General features: G+C 52.7%; 3 protein-coding genes across 3 annotated transcripts; all 3 read left to right on the top strand.

The window, feature by feature from the left end:
- Positions 1 to 16: 16 nt before the first annotated feature.
- Positions 17 to 6,949, top strand: CCDC142 (coiled-coil domain containing 142). The gene is made up of 9 exons (XM_079940314.1): positions 17 to 1,266; positions 1,556 to 1,642; positions 1,722 to 1,871; positions 2,006 to 2,136; positions 2,209 to 2,322; positions 5,004 to 5,118; positions 5,334 to 5,511; positions 5,637 to 5,836; positions 5,997 to 6,949. The coding sequence occupies exons 1-9, from the start codon at positions 204 to 206 to the stop codon at positions 6,251 to 6,253; spliced, it is 2,295 nt and encodes a 764-aa protein (XP_079796440.1). The 5' UTR covers positions 17 to 203; the 3' UTR covers positions 6,254 to 6,949.
- A 187-nt stretch (positions 6,950 to 7,136) lies between these two features.
- Positions 7,137 to 10,098, top strand: MRPL53 (mitochondrial ribosomal protein L53). The gene is made up of 3 exons (XM_079940320.1): positions 7,137 to 7,380; positions 7,479 to 7,591; positions 7,684 to 10,098. Exons 1-3 carry the CDS (start codon positions 7,289 to 7,291, stop codon positions 7,815 to 7,817), a joined length of 339 nt encoding a protein of 112 aa, XP_079796446.1. The 5' UTR covers positions 7,137 to 7,288; the 3' UTR covers positions 7,818 to 10,098.
- Positions 10,099 to 11,415: 1,317 nt separating this feature from the next.
- MOGS (mannosyl-oligosaccharide glucosidase) lies at positions 11,416 to 15,167 on the top strand. The gene is made up of 4 exons (XM_079940840.1): positions 11,416 to 11,883; positions 12,071 to 12,297; positions 12,789 to 12,985; positions 13,191 to 15,167. Exons 1-4 carry the CDS (start codon positions 11,532 to 11,534, stop codon positions 14,932 to 14,934), a joined length of 2,520 nt encoding a protein of 839 aa, XP_079796966.1. The 5' UTR covers positions 11,416 to 11,531; the 3' UTR covers positions 14,935 to 15,167.
- Positions 15,168 to 15,201: the final 34 nt, after the last annotated feature.

Below are 15,201 nucleotides of genomic sequence, written 5' to 3' on the forward strand. Positions count from 1 at the left end.
GGGCAGAGTAGGACAGAGTAGGCAGCCATCTTTGTTGGGGGCAGAAGCCTCCGCTTACGGAGCGCGAGAGAGTGCATGACGGTCCCGGCGGCTCCCGGGCCGGAGACGACGGCTCCGGGGATGGGGCGGAGCCCCGGCTACGGCAGGCGTTGGGCAGTACGGGGAGGTGGGAATCGTTAGCTTCGTTCCGGACAAGCTGTCCCATGGCCCAAGCGTCTCGCTCTGGTGGCCTTCTGCCTCCGCTGGCTACCGTGCCGCCGTTACGGGCGCAGGCCGGGGGCGCTGAGGAGGAGCAGTGGCAGAGAAAGCGGGCAGGCGCTCTCCGCCGGGACGTTCGTGGCTGGCTGCGGCTGCCGGTTGCCCGAAGCATCCCCTGCCTGGACCCACGGCCCGGCGGAGCTCCGAGAGGGCAGCCGTGGTGTGCGGTGCCGGCGGACGCAGGAGAGCACCGTGAGGCTGGCGCTGTGGACTGGGGGCGGGAGCCGGCACCTGGCGGCCCGACCCCTCCAGCGCTGCAGCGTCTCCGGGCGGTGTTGCTTCGGCTGCACCACGAGCGGCAGGAGCTCCTCCACGCACAGGACTGCGCCCGCCACCTACAGGCGACCGTGCGCCTCCTGAGGATCCTGAGTCCCGGCGCTCCATCCCCCAGCCACTTGCCTCAGCTGTGCAGCGACCTGTTGGGGCACTCTTCCGGAGGCGCGGTCCTGCGAAACGGCCTTCAGGAGACACCCGAGCCGCTACTCCTGGCACGATCCGTCGGACTAGCCGCCCAGCGCCTGGATGCTACTATCGAGATGCAGCTTCGGGCTCTGGGCCAGGCGCCCGCCAGCCCGGGCCTATCGTCCCAAATCGCCGACCTGCTGCTGGCACTTCCCGCCTACCACCAGCTGCAGGGAAAAGCCTTGAGCTACGTTCCAGGGGCAGCGCGCCCTTATCCCCCGGCCCGTGTGCTCCGCCTCCTGACGGGGGAGCGGGGTTGCCAGGTGGCAGGTTGGCTGGATGAGGCGCTCAGGGGATCTGACTTGAGGGACCAGCTCCGCAGGCGGTGCCAAGAGGAGCGGGAGCTGCTGCCAGGGCTACTGGGCCTGATGGGGGGCGTGACGGGTTCAGCCAGCAGTGGACTGGGGCTTGGAGGGGCTGGGGCCCTGTGGAGCCAGTACTGGACCATGCTGTGGGCAGCCTGTGCTCAGAGTCTGGACCTAAGTCTAGGACCCTGGAGGGACCCCAGGGCAGCGGCACAACAGCTGAGTCAGGCACTGGGTCAGGGTGAGTGATGGGCCTGGGTGGGTGTTTGGGAAGGCTGGGATCTCTTCTGTATTCACCTCACTCACTTGCCACCTGACTACAAAAACAGGCTCTTTAGAATGAACATACCCCACCCCACCCCACCCCCGGGGATTCAGGCTATAGCTTCTGGGCTTTCAAGGCAAAGTCTTGCTTTCCATGCCAGCCTTGAGTCTTGGGGGAAGCCTCCCCTCTTCCCCCATCATTGAGTGGGGGCAGTGTTGGGCAAAGAGGGACCCTGTTTTCAGGCTCCAGTCATTTCTCCCACTAGCATCACTGCCTCAGGAGTGTGAGAAGGAGCTGGCTTCTTTGTGTCACAACCTAATTCATCAGTCTCTTATCTGGAGCTGGGATCAAGGTGAGAAGGAAGGGGCAATGGCAGTGACACAAGCCCCAGACTGCTCCTTCCTTATCAAACCATACCCCCTCATCTTCAGGCTTCTGCCAGGCCTTGGCATCTGCTAGTGGAAATCAGAGCAGCCTTCCCTCATCCTCTCATACCACTGAACTTTTGCAACAGCTCTTCCCTCCTCTCTTGGATGCCCTTCGAGAACCCAGGTCAGGACTGCTCCTCTGCCGGCCTCCAGGTGAGACAAGGTATTGGGGATGGGGGGATAAGAGAACAGCTGGACATCTCCTTATTCCTTAACCTGTTCTGAAGCCTGCCTCCTCCCAAAGGTGTTCTGTGGCCCTTCAGATACTCTGTCCCTCCTCTCCCCAGGTCCTGCCCCCCTTGCCCTGGGGCTCTGTACCCTGCAGACCATCTTGCTCTGGTTTTGGGGCAGAACTCAGCAGCATCTGGCAGCGTGGGCCCCAGGTTCCTTCCTGCTCCTGATCCAGAAGGATTTACCTGTGAGTAGCTAGGGAATGGGGAGGGGAGCATCCCGGGCTGGGCTCGGATCTCACTCCCTGTTTCTGCCAAAGCCTTTATTATATGAGGCAGAAGCTTTGTCTAGCCTGGCCTCAGAGGAAAGCTTGGCCCTGGAGGTGGAGCAGCAGCTGGGCCTGGAGATCCAGAAGCTGACTGCACAGATCCAGGTAAGGAGAGCAGGAGACCTGACAGGGGCCAGCTTTGGGGTTGGTGGGGAGGTTGTGGTGGTGGTAGAACAACTCAGTGCTTGGAATCGCCACTAAATTTATCTTTTCTTGCTCTTCACTTCTTGTCCTCTCTTTATTATGGAAAATTTCAAAAAAATACAAAAGTAGAGAGAAGAGTATAATGGACCCCCATATTCCTACCACTGAGGCTTTAATACTCGTCAACTCATGGTCAATTTTACTTCACTTATATATCCCACCCCCAGCTCCCAAGTCAGGCTCTCATTTGTGATGTTAACAGCCACTGATGATTGATGATCATTGTCTATATCCGTTATTTCATTAGAGGGTGCAAGGTGGTGACATTCCAATTCTATCATTCCTTCTTCATTATTAGTTGGATTACTCTTATAAAGTGAAACTTGCCCTCATAAATTACTTGGTTACTTTGAGGTATAATTTGTAGAGAAACAGCAAGATAAATGATTGACTTTTCCTTTTATTTACTAGTTTTTGATATGTTTCTCCTGTTTTCTAAAAGCGTAATTTGTACTTTTATTAAAACTGAAATAAAGTATTATTTTAGAAGGCTTCTAATGAAAAAATAGCACTTTAATTGCCCCTCCCCAACTTCGATTTCTGATCCTTGTTCCACACTGGTAACTTCCATCCACTCTTGGCTGTTTCTTCTAATATTTTCTTATTTTCTTCTAAATTTATGAATTAAACTATTATACGTCTAGCTTTTCCCCATTTTACACAGTATCTGTTCCTACTATGGATGATGTCTCTCTGCTTTTTGTTCTCTTCCTGCCCAAATGTCTACTCGTTGCTCTGAATAGGGGCATGGCTGTAGAGTTCAGTCCCTGTCCCGCTCCTCCTTTTCTCTCTGCATTCCACAGTGCCTTGGTGCTGTAGACCACCCCACCCCCCCACCCCCAGTTTAGCCCTAATCCACCATCTGCATCTGCCCGTTGGGCATTTATACCTCAATTTACTGCTGCCTCTTTCAACTCAACATGTCCCAGAACAGGCTTTTCATGAGTAGGGTGGACAGTGAGCTCTGGGAAGGGAAGGCCTTGGTGGACACATGGTAACAGAAGTTCCTTACAGGGTCTATGGCTCAAGCTGGTGGCTGGGCAGCCTCAGAGGAGCAGCAGGGGTTACTGGATGTGGGTAGTTCATAGTTCCTTGGGGAAGTACTGGCGAGATGGTCTGACCAAAGCAGAAGCTCCGTGTGTGTGTGTGTGTGTGTGTGTGTGTGTGTGTGTGTGTACATAAGCATACATTTGCCCTCGCATGTGCATAGGTTGTCATCAAGTTGTGGAGGGCACTGAACACCAGCTCACAGATTTTGAACTGTATCTCATAAGTGATAGGGAGCCATTGTAAGAGCAGGAGGGGAACAGTGAAGACAGTGATAGAGTTTGATCCAGCTATAGTGGTCAGGATAGAAGGGAGGTGGGGAGACATAATATGAGAAGGGTCCAGCTCTTGGTAGTTGCAGTGAGAACAGAGCAAAAGGGGCAGGGACAGTGTGCTCATCATGTGAACCAAACACTGTCCAAAGCAGTTTCATGCCTTGCTTCTCTGCCTGATGACTGCACTATTGGGCATCCGCTCTGGGCATTCTACCACATACAGCACTGGGACAAAAAAGAAGAATCAGATGTGAGTTTTCTCCTCAGGACTGTAATGTCCCACAGAAAAAACTGTCCCGTAGTGTGACCTTGTATTTTCCGAGTGTTGAGTGCAGAATTTCCTAACAAATGTCAGTTGACGAAAGGGTAATTTCTTTGTTATACATAAGGAAGAAGGGGGTTCTAGTGTTTGGGATAAGGGAAGAAGAGTTTAGATTTAGACTTGGTGGGAGAGAGCCCATGTATCAGGAGCCACATGGGCTCTCTCCCACCAAGTCTGGCCCCCGCCAGGTCCTTTCCTCTCTTCAGGTTCTCAGGCATACAGTCACCTTTTCCTTAGACCTGCCACTACACACCCCTCTTATTGAGTTCTTCTCTTAGATGGGCTGTAGAGACCCCTCCTTTTTGCTGTCTTCTCCCCCTCCAAAAACAAAACCTATCAAACCAAAGAAACCAAACCAGCACATGGGCCTTTTCTTGCTTTGTGGGTTACAATGCTCTGGAGAAATGGAAGTGGCTATAAAGAATATTCAGTGTGAGGACATTCCAAAGGTTCCTGAATCTTAGAAAGTTATATTCATTGCTCCTGGTCTACACACAGTTCTTGCCTTCCTTTTATAGATGACAGACAGAAGATCGTACAATTCCCTTTTCTTTCTTCAGCCTCTGCCTGTCAGCAGATCATGAAGACCTCTCTCTAGCATCTGCTTTTGAACACTGGCGGTGGTGAGGGTGTCTCCCTTTTTTTTCCCTATTAACGTTCCTATGGAACAAAATTAACATGGAGGATTTCCATCCTCTGAACCAAGCTAAGGAGAGCAGGGTAATCTTAGGGCAACTGTCCATAATCTTTTCTCGGTCCAGACCTCTTGGAAAATCCAATAAAAGCCATAGTATCTCTCCTCAGAAAATGCCCAAGCCCAAACAATTCTGTTCTGGGGCTTTATGGATGCCAGGTTAAACACCTCAGATTTAGAAGAGCATATAACTTGACAAGTCCCTCAGAGATAAGCCCCTTTTACTTTCTCCTTATCCCCACAGCTCCTGCCTGAAGAGTCACTAAGTTTCTTTTTTCAAGAATGTCATAAACGAGCCACACAGGACTTCGAACTCCACATGCCACGGGGTCGGTACTGGCGGCATCGCCTCTGTCCTGGTAAGTCCTCATCCCAGCGTTCCCTTCCAGGCTTCTCAGGGGGTAACAGTGTCCTGGCCCCTCCAAATCCTGGCTCCACTCCTCTGTCTCCATCCTGTCCTCACCTTCTGTGTCCCCTCACCCTGAAATCCTACCCTCTTCCCCCAGATGCTCCATTAGGGGCTTGATGGATCTCCCTAGCCTCATATCGTGTCCTTTCTCTTCTCTCACTCCAGAACTTCCCAGCATTCCTAGTGAGTATGCTGGGTTGGTGGTCCGCAGGGTACTGGAGCCTGTGTTGCAAGGACTGCAAGGACTGCCACAGCAAGCCCAGGCCCCTGCCCTCAGCCTGGTGCTGACTGCCATCCTGGGTGCCTGGCTTGACCACATCCTCACCCACGGGATCCGGTTCAGGTGGGGAGAAAAGGAGGCCGTGGCAAGGGGATGAATGGAACTGAAAAAAAGAGAGGGGATGGGTGGGGCAGAGCCGTTCCGAGAGGCAGGAGGGTCAGGGGGCCACACTGTACCTTGGCCTTCAGCCTGCAGGGGGCGCTTCAGCTCAGACAAGACTTTGGAGTGGTCAGGGAGTTGCTGGAGGAGGAGCAGTGGGGCCTGTCCCCAGAACTTCGCCAGACTCTGTTCACGCTCAGCATCTTCCAGCGGCTGGATGGGGCCCTGCTGTGTCTGTTGCAGCAGCCCCTGCCCAAGACTCAAGTCCACAGGGGGCCTCCCTGTTGCTGTGAGTCACTCTCCCTCCCCAACTCCAGGCTCTCTTTGCCCCTAGCTCATAACTTTATGTGCCGCATCCCCCATCCTCATCATTGATCTGGCTTCTGTGTGTGCCCCCCTCCCACACACACACACCGCCAGCCACCTGCCTTCCACTCCTGCCTTACCAGGTGCATGTAATGAGGTCCAGACCATGGAATTGCCCAGCAGCAGCCTCAACAGCCTGGAGAGCTTGGAGCCCCCTCTTCGACCTGGAGCACTCCCAGCCCAGACAGCTCAGCTGCTAAGCACACTGTGGGGAGAAGGACCTAGTCCTGACGCTTACCTGGTAGGAAATCAGCAGGCCTGGCTTGCCCTGAGGCAGCACCAGCATCCCCGCAGGCACTTACCTTTTCTTTCCTGCCTGAGGACCAGTTCTGAATCCTAAGGACCCTAATCAGAGCCCGTTAGAACTCCCTGTCTCTGTCTGAAAAAGCCCAGACATTTAGAAATGCATATTAAAAAAGCCTAATTGGGAGCTTGGAAGAAAGCATACCTGAGAACCACAAGCTACACAGAGCTTGGACTTAGAAACCTGGAGGTCAGCATCCTTGGGAGGCTTGGGCTTAGCCCCCCATCAGTGAAGACATCTCAGAGCTAGACACTAGCAGTAAGGGGCTAGATGCTGGGAGTAAGGCTTTAGGGTTGGATCCCAGGGGAAAGGGAAAGAGGAAAAGCAATAGAAAGCAGGGAGCCTAGATGCCACTTCCTCTTAACTCCCAGGAGCCAGGCTAAACACTAAAAGTTCGGGACACTACTACAAAGTTAATTCATCAGGAACCACAGAGGTGGAATAGGAATTTATACACCTGAATCAGTCCCACAGTGTATACTATATAATAGTACCCTGCACTCCCCTCCCCATCACTATTTTTAGTCATTTAAGAATATTGGGCTGTAGGACCTTCACGTGTAAGCTTCGCTACTCCAGAGTTCCATGTGTTTAATCTTAAACTACCCGAGTGGAGTTTACCCTCTGGTAGGTTTATAATCCCTGCCGTGGTGGTGCCCTCTCCTTGGAAGGGACCAGCACTTAAGACGGTATTAACGTAGATCTGGCACAGCAAGGTACAGAGGAGTAAAGGCTGCAAAAGACGTGTTATCGGAGCCAGGTGCAAACGGCTTTTGCACTATTTATTGTCTTCACTGTGATAAAGGGGGCTATTAATGACAGGTTGTGTTTACTGACCGTGTACTTTGGGCGCCCCATACCCTGTGCCGAAATTATCTGTCTCCCTCGTGGCCTTCCTCCTCTTCTCGGCTGGGGAGCCCAGGGCGGCGGCCTGGGGACCAGCACCACCGACCGTGTCAGAGAAGCCGCACGAGGCGGAGGTCGGGGGACTGCGGAAGCGCGTAGCAGTCCACAGCGTCTCGTACTAGCGACACTTCCGCCCGCACGAGTCCTTCCGGGGTGAGGGTCACCATGGCAGCGGCCTTGGCCCGGCTCGGACTCCGCTCTGTCAAGCAGGTTCGGGTTCAATTCTGCCCTTTCGAGAAGAACGTGGAGTCGACAAGGTACGAGGGGGAAGGAGTGCGGACGCGAGGGGCGCGCCTTCCTCCCGCCGGGGGTCTAGCCCCCTCTGCCGGCCGCTCACGCCGTTTTCTCACCGCAGGACCTTCCTCCAGGCCGTGAGCAGCGAGAAAGTTCGCTGCACCAACCTCAACTGCTCGGTGATAGCGGACGTGAGACACGACGGCTCCGAGCCCTGCGTGGACGTGCTGTTCGGTGGGTCTGGTTGGGAGTCGGGAGAGAGTCGCTAGATCTCGGCGCTGGCCCCGCCGTCCTCCCGGTGCCTTACTCGTTTGTTTCTTCCCCAGGAGACGGGCATCGCCTGATTATGCGCGGCGCGCACCTCACCGCCCAGGAAATGCTCACTGCCTTCGCCTCCCACATCCAGGCCAGGGCTGCGGCGGGAAGCGGGGACAAGCCGGGCGCCAGTACCGGGCGCTGACAGCGCGGAAGAGACCAACAAGCAGGTTTTCACCTAAGACTGCTAAGGACACATCTAAGAAGAGCTTGACTTAGTTACTCAAATCACTATCTAGAAGACCACAGAGCGCAAAAGAGAAAAGAAAGAGCCCTGTGACTACAAATCCAACCAGTGTTTCTGGGACGAGACAAGATGGGGAGGGGTCTGGACAAATTTGAATTTTATTTCACTTTCTTACCATCACTCACTGCTTAACTCTTTTGAATTTGGCTTCTTCCAACACTACTCAAGGTACCTCTTACTCTTATTAGAAATGCTGTTATCTCAGTCCTCATTTTTCCATTTCAGTAGCACCCGCCACTCTTAATTCCCTCCCTTGTGTAACTTCTTTTCCACTCAGGTCCTTTTTCTTCTTTTAACCATAAAGGCATACTAATCTCCTTCTTTCTCTTCTCTCTTTTATTTTTGGGGCATCTCATATTCTGTCATGACTTGAACTACCCTCTTGGGTTAAACGCTACATTTCTGTTTGGCTCTAATCTCAGATTCTGTGCTATAGTCAGGGTACTTACTACCAATTTTCTCCAAATTCCACCAACACTCTTTGTCTAACCCTAACCCGATAATCTTACATACTCTCTAAAGTTGACCCTTGAACAATGCAGGTTTGAATTGCAGAGGTCCTTTTACATGCCTGTTTTTCAAATAAATACATAGTACAAGTATTACACGATCTGTGGTTGTTTGAATCTGCGGTTGTGGAACTGTGGGTGCTGACTGTAAAGTTATCCCCCCATTCTCAACTCTGTGGAGCGGTTGGGCCCCTAACTCCCATCCCCACCCCCATTGTTTAAGGGTCATCTGTACGTGCCTCCTCCCCTGACTTCCTCATTCCTTTAAAAGGCACTTCATCTGCTCAGCCACTTGAGCTGGAAACCACAGCATTATCTCTGGTTCTGCCCGCTCCCTGAATATCCAGTCAGTAAGTTCATAATATTCTGTCTTAAACAAAAGCTCCTGAAATGTTCTCTACATTTCCATTCACTCTCCTGTATTATTGTTGCATTCTCCCACCTGGTCTCCTTTTTGCTAACCGTTTTTGCTGCTGCTTACTTTTATCTTTCCAAAGCATATCCTTGGTTTTATTATTACAACTTGTTTCAGAGAACAGTGCCTAAAGTCCTTTTTAGGCACCCTGCCTAAAGTTTTTCATACTAGGTTACCACCCATTAATGTGGATCATGAAGTGAATTTAGGGGGTCAAATCAGCCTTTTAAAAACAAATAGAATAAAAAGTATCAGTAGATGGCACACGGACTGGGAAGTATTCTTTAAGAAACTTGTTTTAAGCGTATCATGAATATAGATATAGGTATTATATAAAGTATGTGTATGTGTGTCTATCTGCATGTACTTGGTTGCAGTATAGAATTATTTCTTACTGCAGGTTGTAGGAAAAAATAGCCACTGGTTTAGAGAAAAACTTCAGAATATTCAGCTAGGCAATCAAGAATCTCTGGACACTGGCTGCTGTGTACTTCACCAAATATATTTCCTCCTACCCCATTACTGCTTCTCTCTTAAGACGGTGATATCTTCAAAGGACTGGTTTTCCCCCCTCTCCCTTAAAGGAAAGAAAACTATCAGGAGACAGTATAGTGTAGTAAAAAGCCAGAATGCCTGGGATTGAAATCCTAGGTTTTCCCTTAAGTAGCTATGTAACTTTGGACACATTACTTAGTCTCTCAGTGCCTGTTTCTTCATTCGTAAAATGGGGATAATAGTACCTACCTCATAGAACTGTTGAGAGATTAAATGAATTGATATCTGGGACTTCCCTGGTGGTCCAGTGGTTAAGACTCTGCTCTTCCACTGCAGGGGGCACGGGTTCAATACCTGGTCAGAGAACTAAGATCCCTGCATGCAGCGTGGCCAAAGATCAATCAATCAATCAATAAACTGATATCTGTAAACTGCCTAGAATATTGAGTGAGCACAGCATAGCATCTAAGAGGCTGTGTGTTATAGGCCTCTTCATTGACGAAAGGATACAACCTAGATTTGAGTTCTTCAGGTCCATGGTTAACTGGCTATTATCCTTGGCCAGATTAACTACTCATCTGTAAAAACAGGGATGGTTCAAACACTGCTGTAAACACGGATTGAGTGCTGGCACTGTGCTTATAGATTTTGAACTTGAGGTTGGGGCTGTTTTCTCTGTGTCCCCTGCACCTTGCATAATGCCTGATACAGAGTGTGCAATAAACTTTTGTTGAATTTACCAGTATTTAGCATCAACCTTGTGACTTCAACTGATTAGTACTGAGATACAAAAATGAATGGTGAAACTCAGGTGTGTATACTAAGTGCTACAATATATTGAATAGGTGTGGACCAGGTGCAGTGGTAGCAAGAAAGGACTGACCATTGGGTTTGGTCAGAAGGTGATTGTTAAATGAGTAAAAAGTCTACCAGTGGAGGGTGGGGCCAGAAGTCAGATTATAGTGAAAGAAGAAGTGGGTGTGCAGCATAAAGTAGTAGTTTTGTATAATTAGAGTTTGGATGGGAGGTGTGATTATAGCTAGACTAGCATAAGGGTGTGGAGTAGGGTTTTTTTAGAGGATGATAGAGATTTGTACTTTATGAAAACACCTTTTATGCTGAGCTGTTGGAGAGAAGTAACTATGAATCTAAGTTGCATTTCTTTTTTCTTTTTTTTTTTTTTTTTGCGGTACGCGGGCCTCTCACTGTTGTGGCCTCTCCCGTTGCGGAGCACAGGCTCCGGACGTGCAAGCTCAGCAGCCATGGCTCACGGGCCTAGCCGCTCCGCGGCATGTGGGATCTTCCCGGACCGGGGCACGAACCCGTATCCCCTGCATCGGCAGGCGGACTCTCAACCACTGCGCCACCAGGGAAGCCCTAAGTTGTATTTCTGAACCATCATCAAATGTAATCTTGGCTCTTCTAGGACAACATCAGGTGCAGATGCTACCTCTTTCCTACAGCCTTCCCTGACCTGGACATAAGCAATCTTTCCTCTAAGCGCCTTTGCTTCCTGGGTTGTAGAAAAGGAAAAAGAAAAAAAAGTACAGCTACCACCATTATGGTCCTTTTAGGGTTTATCTAGATAAGGAATCCTAGACTGAGTGGAGGTATGACATCTAAAATCACAGGTCCTCTTGGATCCACTCCATTTCACTAGGAAAGAAGGCATAGGTGTGGACAATATGATTCAGATACACCTGGGTTCCAGGGTAGCCGCTTCCTGGCTCTGTAGCCAGGGCCAAGTTACTTTAACTTTCTAGGCCACGGTTTTCAGGCACCTGATTGGGGCGATATGGGGAGCGGTTAAATGTAAAACACTTAGGACAGCGTCTCATGCTCTTAATATACAGTAGTTATTAAAAGGAAAAAAAAAGACAAATGTGATTGGTTTTTCCTACTAGCCTGTCAACTGCGTGAGAACGCCGAATAAACGCCGATCCAGTGGACGCGGCCCAGAGGGCCTACCCCAGGGACCAGCCCTACGCCACGCCGCGCTGTTTTGCTGTGGGGCTTAACCTGACGTGGAGGGGCGGGACTTCCTGCGGAAGCGGAGGGGGAGGCACGGGCCGGTGGGTGCGGCTGACACATCAGTGGTGTTCCAGGCGCTGCGCGCGAGCCCAGGAGGCGAGCAGGGACCCGGGCTTTGTGGCCATCTCTCCGGGTCCCCACGACGCCGATTTCCGTGCAAGGATGGCTCGGGGCGAGCGGCGGCGCCGCGGAGCGCCGGCAGACGGAGCGCGGACCGCTGAGAGGGCGGCTCGGGGCGTCCCCGCGCGACGGGAAGGCCGGGGCGGCAGGCCCCGGGGCGCGGCTGCGGGAGCCGCTCTGGCCGTCGTGGTCCTGTCTCTGGCCCTGGGCCTGTCGGGATGCTGGCTGCTGGCATGGCACCGTGCGCGGCGGGCTGTCACGCTGCACTCCGCGCCCCCGGCGTTGCCTCCCGACTCTTCCAGCCCCGCCGTGGCCCCGGACCTCTTCTGGGGCACCTACCGTCCTCACGTTTACTTCGGCATGAAGACCCGCAGTCCGCAGCCCCTCCTCACCGGTAACCTGGACGCGGGGCGGGCAGGCAGGCGGGCACTTAATCTGGGCGCCCCAGCTTCGCGCCAGATCAAGGGTGGTGAGGAGTGGATCAGGAGAGTTATTAAGAGGGATGACCCTGAAGTTCTCGGCGACCCAGAGGGACAGGTCCCCTGCTCTCTCTTTGACTTACCTGGCCATTCTACCCCCAGGACTGATGTGGGCGCAGCAAGGCACCACCCCGGGGACCCCTAAGCTCAGGCACACGTGTGAGCAGGGGGACGGCGTGGGTCCCTATGGCTGGGAGTTCCACGACGGTCTCTCCTTCGGGCGGCAACACATCCAGGATGGGGCCTTAAGGCTCACCACTGAGTTCGTCAAGAGGCCTGGGGGTCAACACGGAGGGAACTGGAGCTGGAGAGTGACTGTAGAGCCTCAGGTCAGGGCCCTCAGGACACCCTTCCCCTAGCCCAGACTTCCTCCACCCTTCCTTTGCTGCGTGCAAATGCAGGATAAAGTGGGGGTTAATAGCAGGGGCTCTGAGCCTGGCTGCCTGGTTTGAATCTGCTGCCTGCCTTAAACACTTGCCTGTATGACCATCTCTTTTTACTATCTCTAAGCCTTGGTTTTCTTGTCTGTAAAATGGAAATAAAAAAGTACCTAACTCACAGAATTGTAAGAATTAAAGGAAATAATACGTAGAGTTCTTAACATAGTACATGGGACAAAAGTACTATTATTTCCCAGAGAACCCTGTGCAGAGCTCTTTATCTCATCCCACTGGTGCTTACTTTCAGTGACCCTCAACACTGCTAGATGTATGTTGTTTACTATGTTGCTCTCACCTGGTGTCCCTTTCCCTAAGGCTGATTCTCAGGGGAGAGACTGCTAACCTAATGCTGTGTTTTTATGTCCTCATTGGTCTCCCAGGCCTCAGGTACCTCTGCTCTCCCTTTGGTGTCCTTGTTCTTCTATGTGGTAACAGATGGCAAAGAAGTTCTAGTGCCAGAGGTTGGAGCTAAGGGGCAGTTGAAGTTCATCAGTGGACACACCAGTGAACTTGGTGACTTCCGCTTTACACTTATGCCACCAACCAGTCCAGGAGATACAGCCCCCAAGTATGGCAGGTAACTGGGGGAAGAGAGTGTGGGGTGGTGGTATGGATGCTGACTTAGCCTGATTTCCATCTCCTCCATTCTACCCTCTTTTCACCATGTTCCCTGCATTGCCAAGACTCTCCCATCCTGACTCCTGATCACCTCATGTTTTCGCTTTATAATCCCCACCACTTCCTCCTGAGTAATATTTCCTGTTTATCTTTTTCCTTTCAAGCTACAATGTCTTCTGGTCGTCCAACCCAGGACTTCCCTTGCTGACAGAGATGGTGAAGAGCCGCCTAAATAACTGGTTTCAGCATCGGCCCCCAGGGGCTTCCCCTGAACGCTACCTCGGCTTGCCAGGATCTCTGAAGTGGGAGGACAGAGGCCCAAGTGGGCAAGGACAGGGACAAGGGCAATTTTTGATACAACAGGTGACACTGAAAGTCCCCTTTTCTGTGGAGTTGGTGTTTGAATCAGGCAGTGCCCAGGCAGGAGGAAGCCAAGCCCTAGAGCAGCTGGCAGGCAGCCTGCTGACCCAGGCCCTGGAAAGCCATGCTGAAGCCTTTAGAGAGCGCTTTGAGAAGACCTTCCGGCTGAAGGAGAAGGGCCTGAGCCCTGAGGAGCAGGCTTTGGGTCAGGTTGCCCTCAGTGGTCTTCTTGGTGGTATTGGCTACTTCTATGGACAGGGTCTGGTGTTGCCAGACATGGAGGTTGAGGGGTCTAAGCAGAAGGTGGACCCAGTCCTCTTTCCACCTGTCCCTCTTTTCACAGCAGTGCCCTCCCGGTCATTCTTCCCGCGAGGTTTCCTGTGGGACGAGGGCTTTCACCAGCTGGTGATCCAACGGTGGGATCCCCGGCTCACCCGGGAGGCCATAGGCCACTGGCTGGGGCTGCTAAATGCTGACGGCTGGATTGGGCGGGAGCAGGTGCTGGGGGATGAGGCCAGAGCCCGGGTGCCCTCAGAGTTCCTGGTGCAACGGACAGCCCACGCCAACCCCCCAACTCTGCTTTTGCCTATAGCCCACATGCTAGAGGGTGGTGACCCTGCCGACTACGCCTTCCTCCACAGGGCCTTCCCCCGCCTGCGTGCCTGGTTCTCCTGGCTTCATCAGAGCCAGGCAGGGCCAGTGCCACTGTCTTACCGCTGGCGGGGCCGGGACCCAGCCTTGCCAACCCTACTGAACCCCAAGACGCTGCCTTCAGGGTTGGATGACTATCCCCGGGCTTCACACCCTTCATCCACTGAGCGGCACCTGGACCTGCGGTGCTGGGTGGCACTGGGTGCCCGTGTGCTGATGCGGCTAGCGGAGCGGCTGGGAGAGGCTGAGGCAGCTGCGGAGCTGGGCCCACTGGCTGCCTCCCTGGAAGCAGAGGAGAGCCTGGATGAGCTGCATTGGGCCCCAGAGCTAGGAGTTTTTGCAGACTTTGGGAATCACACAAAAGCAGTGCAGCTGAAGCCTAGACCCCCTCAGGGCCTGGTGCGAGTGGTGGGCCGGCCCAACCCTCGCTTACAGTATGTGGATGCCTTGGGCTATGTCAGTCTTTTCCCCTTCCTGCTGAGGCTACTGGACCCCAACTCATCCCGCCTTGGACCCCTGCTGGATGTTGTAGCTGATAGCCGCCAGCTCTGGAGCCCCTTTGGTTTGCGCTCCCTTGCAGCAACCAGTCCCTTTTACAGCCAGCGCAATTCAGAGCATGATCCTCCCTACTGGCGAGGTGCTGTGTGGCTCAATGTCAACTACCTGGCATTGGGGGCTCTTCACTACTATGGGCATCTGAAGGGTCCCTACCAGGCCCGTGCTGCCAAGCTCCACAGAGAGCTCCGTACCAATCTGGTGAGCAATGTGAGGCGGCAGTACCAGGCCACGGGCTTCCTGTGGGAGCAATACAGTGACCAGGATGGGCGAGGCATGGGCTGCCGCCCTTTCCAGGGCTGGACCAGCCTTGTCCTACTGGCCATGGCTGAAGACTATTGAAGGGGGAACATGGGAGGGGAGCCAGGCCCCTTATGCCACTCTGGAGTCGAGGGACAAGGTCTCTCACTTCTGCCCCTAGCCCTCAAGTACCAGTGCTTCAAACCCTCCTCAGCTCATCTCAGGTGTCTCCTTACTGACATCCCACATAGCCCTGGAGTGAATGTGAACTCAGAGTCTATTTTTATAAATAAATGGGAAAGCCATGTCGAACTCTATTGCTTTTGCCAACTTTGCCTCACCAAGAGGTCTTAGCTCAGTCCAGGCCTT

This window comes from Stenella coeruleoalba (assembly GCF_951394435.1).
Source record: "Stenella coeruleoalba genome assembly, chromosome: 13".
Lineage (NCBI taxonomy): Eukaryota > Metazoa > Chordata > Mammalia > Artiodactyla > Delphinidae > Stenella > Stenella coeruleoalba.

Excerpts from the sequence above, each read along its gene's own strand:
- MOGS (XM_079940840.1), top strand. The coding sequence starts at position 11,532 with ATGGCTCGGGGCGAGCGGCGGCGCCGCGGAGCGCCGGCAGACGGAGCG. Across the intron at positions 11,884-12,070 it reads TCCGCAGCCCCTCCTCACCG|GACTGATGTGGGCGCAGCAA; the intron begins GTAACCTGGACG and ends TTCTACCCCCAG. Across the intron at positions 12,986-13,190 it reads ACAGCCCCCAAGTATGGCAG|CTACAATGTCTTCTGGTCGT; the intron begins GTAACTGGGGGA and ends TTTCCTTTCAAG.
- CCDC142 (XM_079940314.1), top strand. The coding sequence starts at position 204 with ATGGCCCAAGCGTCTCGCTCTGGTGGCCTTCTGCCTCCGCTGGCTACC. Across the intron at positions 1,267-1,555 it reads GAGTCAGGCACTGGGTCAGG|CATCACTGCCTCAGGAGTGT; the intron begins GTGAGTGATGGG and ends TTCTCCCACTAG. Across the intron at positions 2,137-2,208 it reads TGATCCAGAAGGATTTACCT|CCTTTATTATATGAGGCAGA; the intron begins GTGAGTAGCTAG and ends TTTCTGCCAAAG.
- MRPL53 (XM_079940320.1), top strand. The coding sequence starts at position 7,289 with ATGGCAGCGGCCTTGGCCCGGCTCGGACTCCGCTCTGTCAAGCAGGTT. Across the intron at positions 7,381-7,478 it reads AAGAACGTGGAGTCGACAAG|GACCTTCCTCCAGGCCGTGA; the intron begins GTACGAGGGGGA and ends TTCTCACCGCAG. Across the intron at positions 7,592-7,683 it reads CTGCGTGGACGTGCTGTTCG|GAGACGGGCATCGCCTGATT; the intron begins GTGGGTCTGGTT and ends TTTCTTCCCCAG.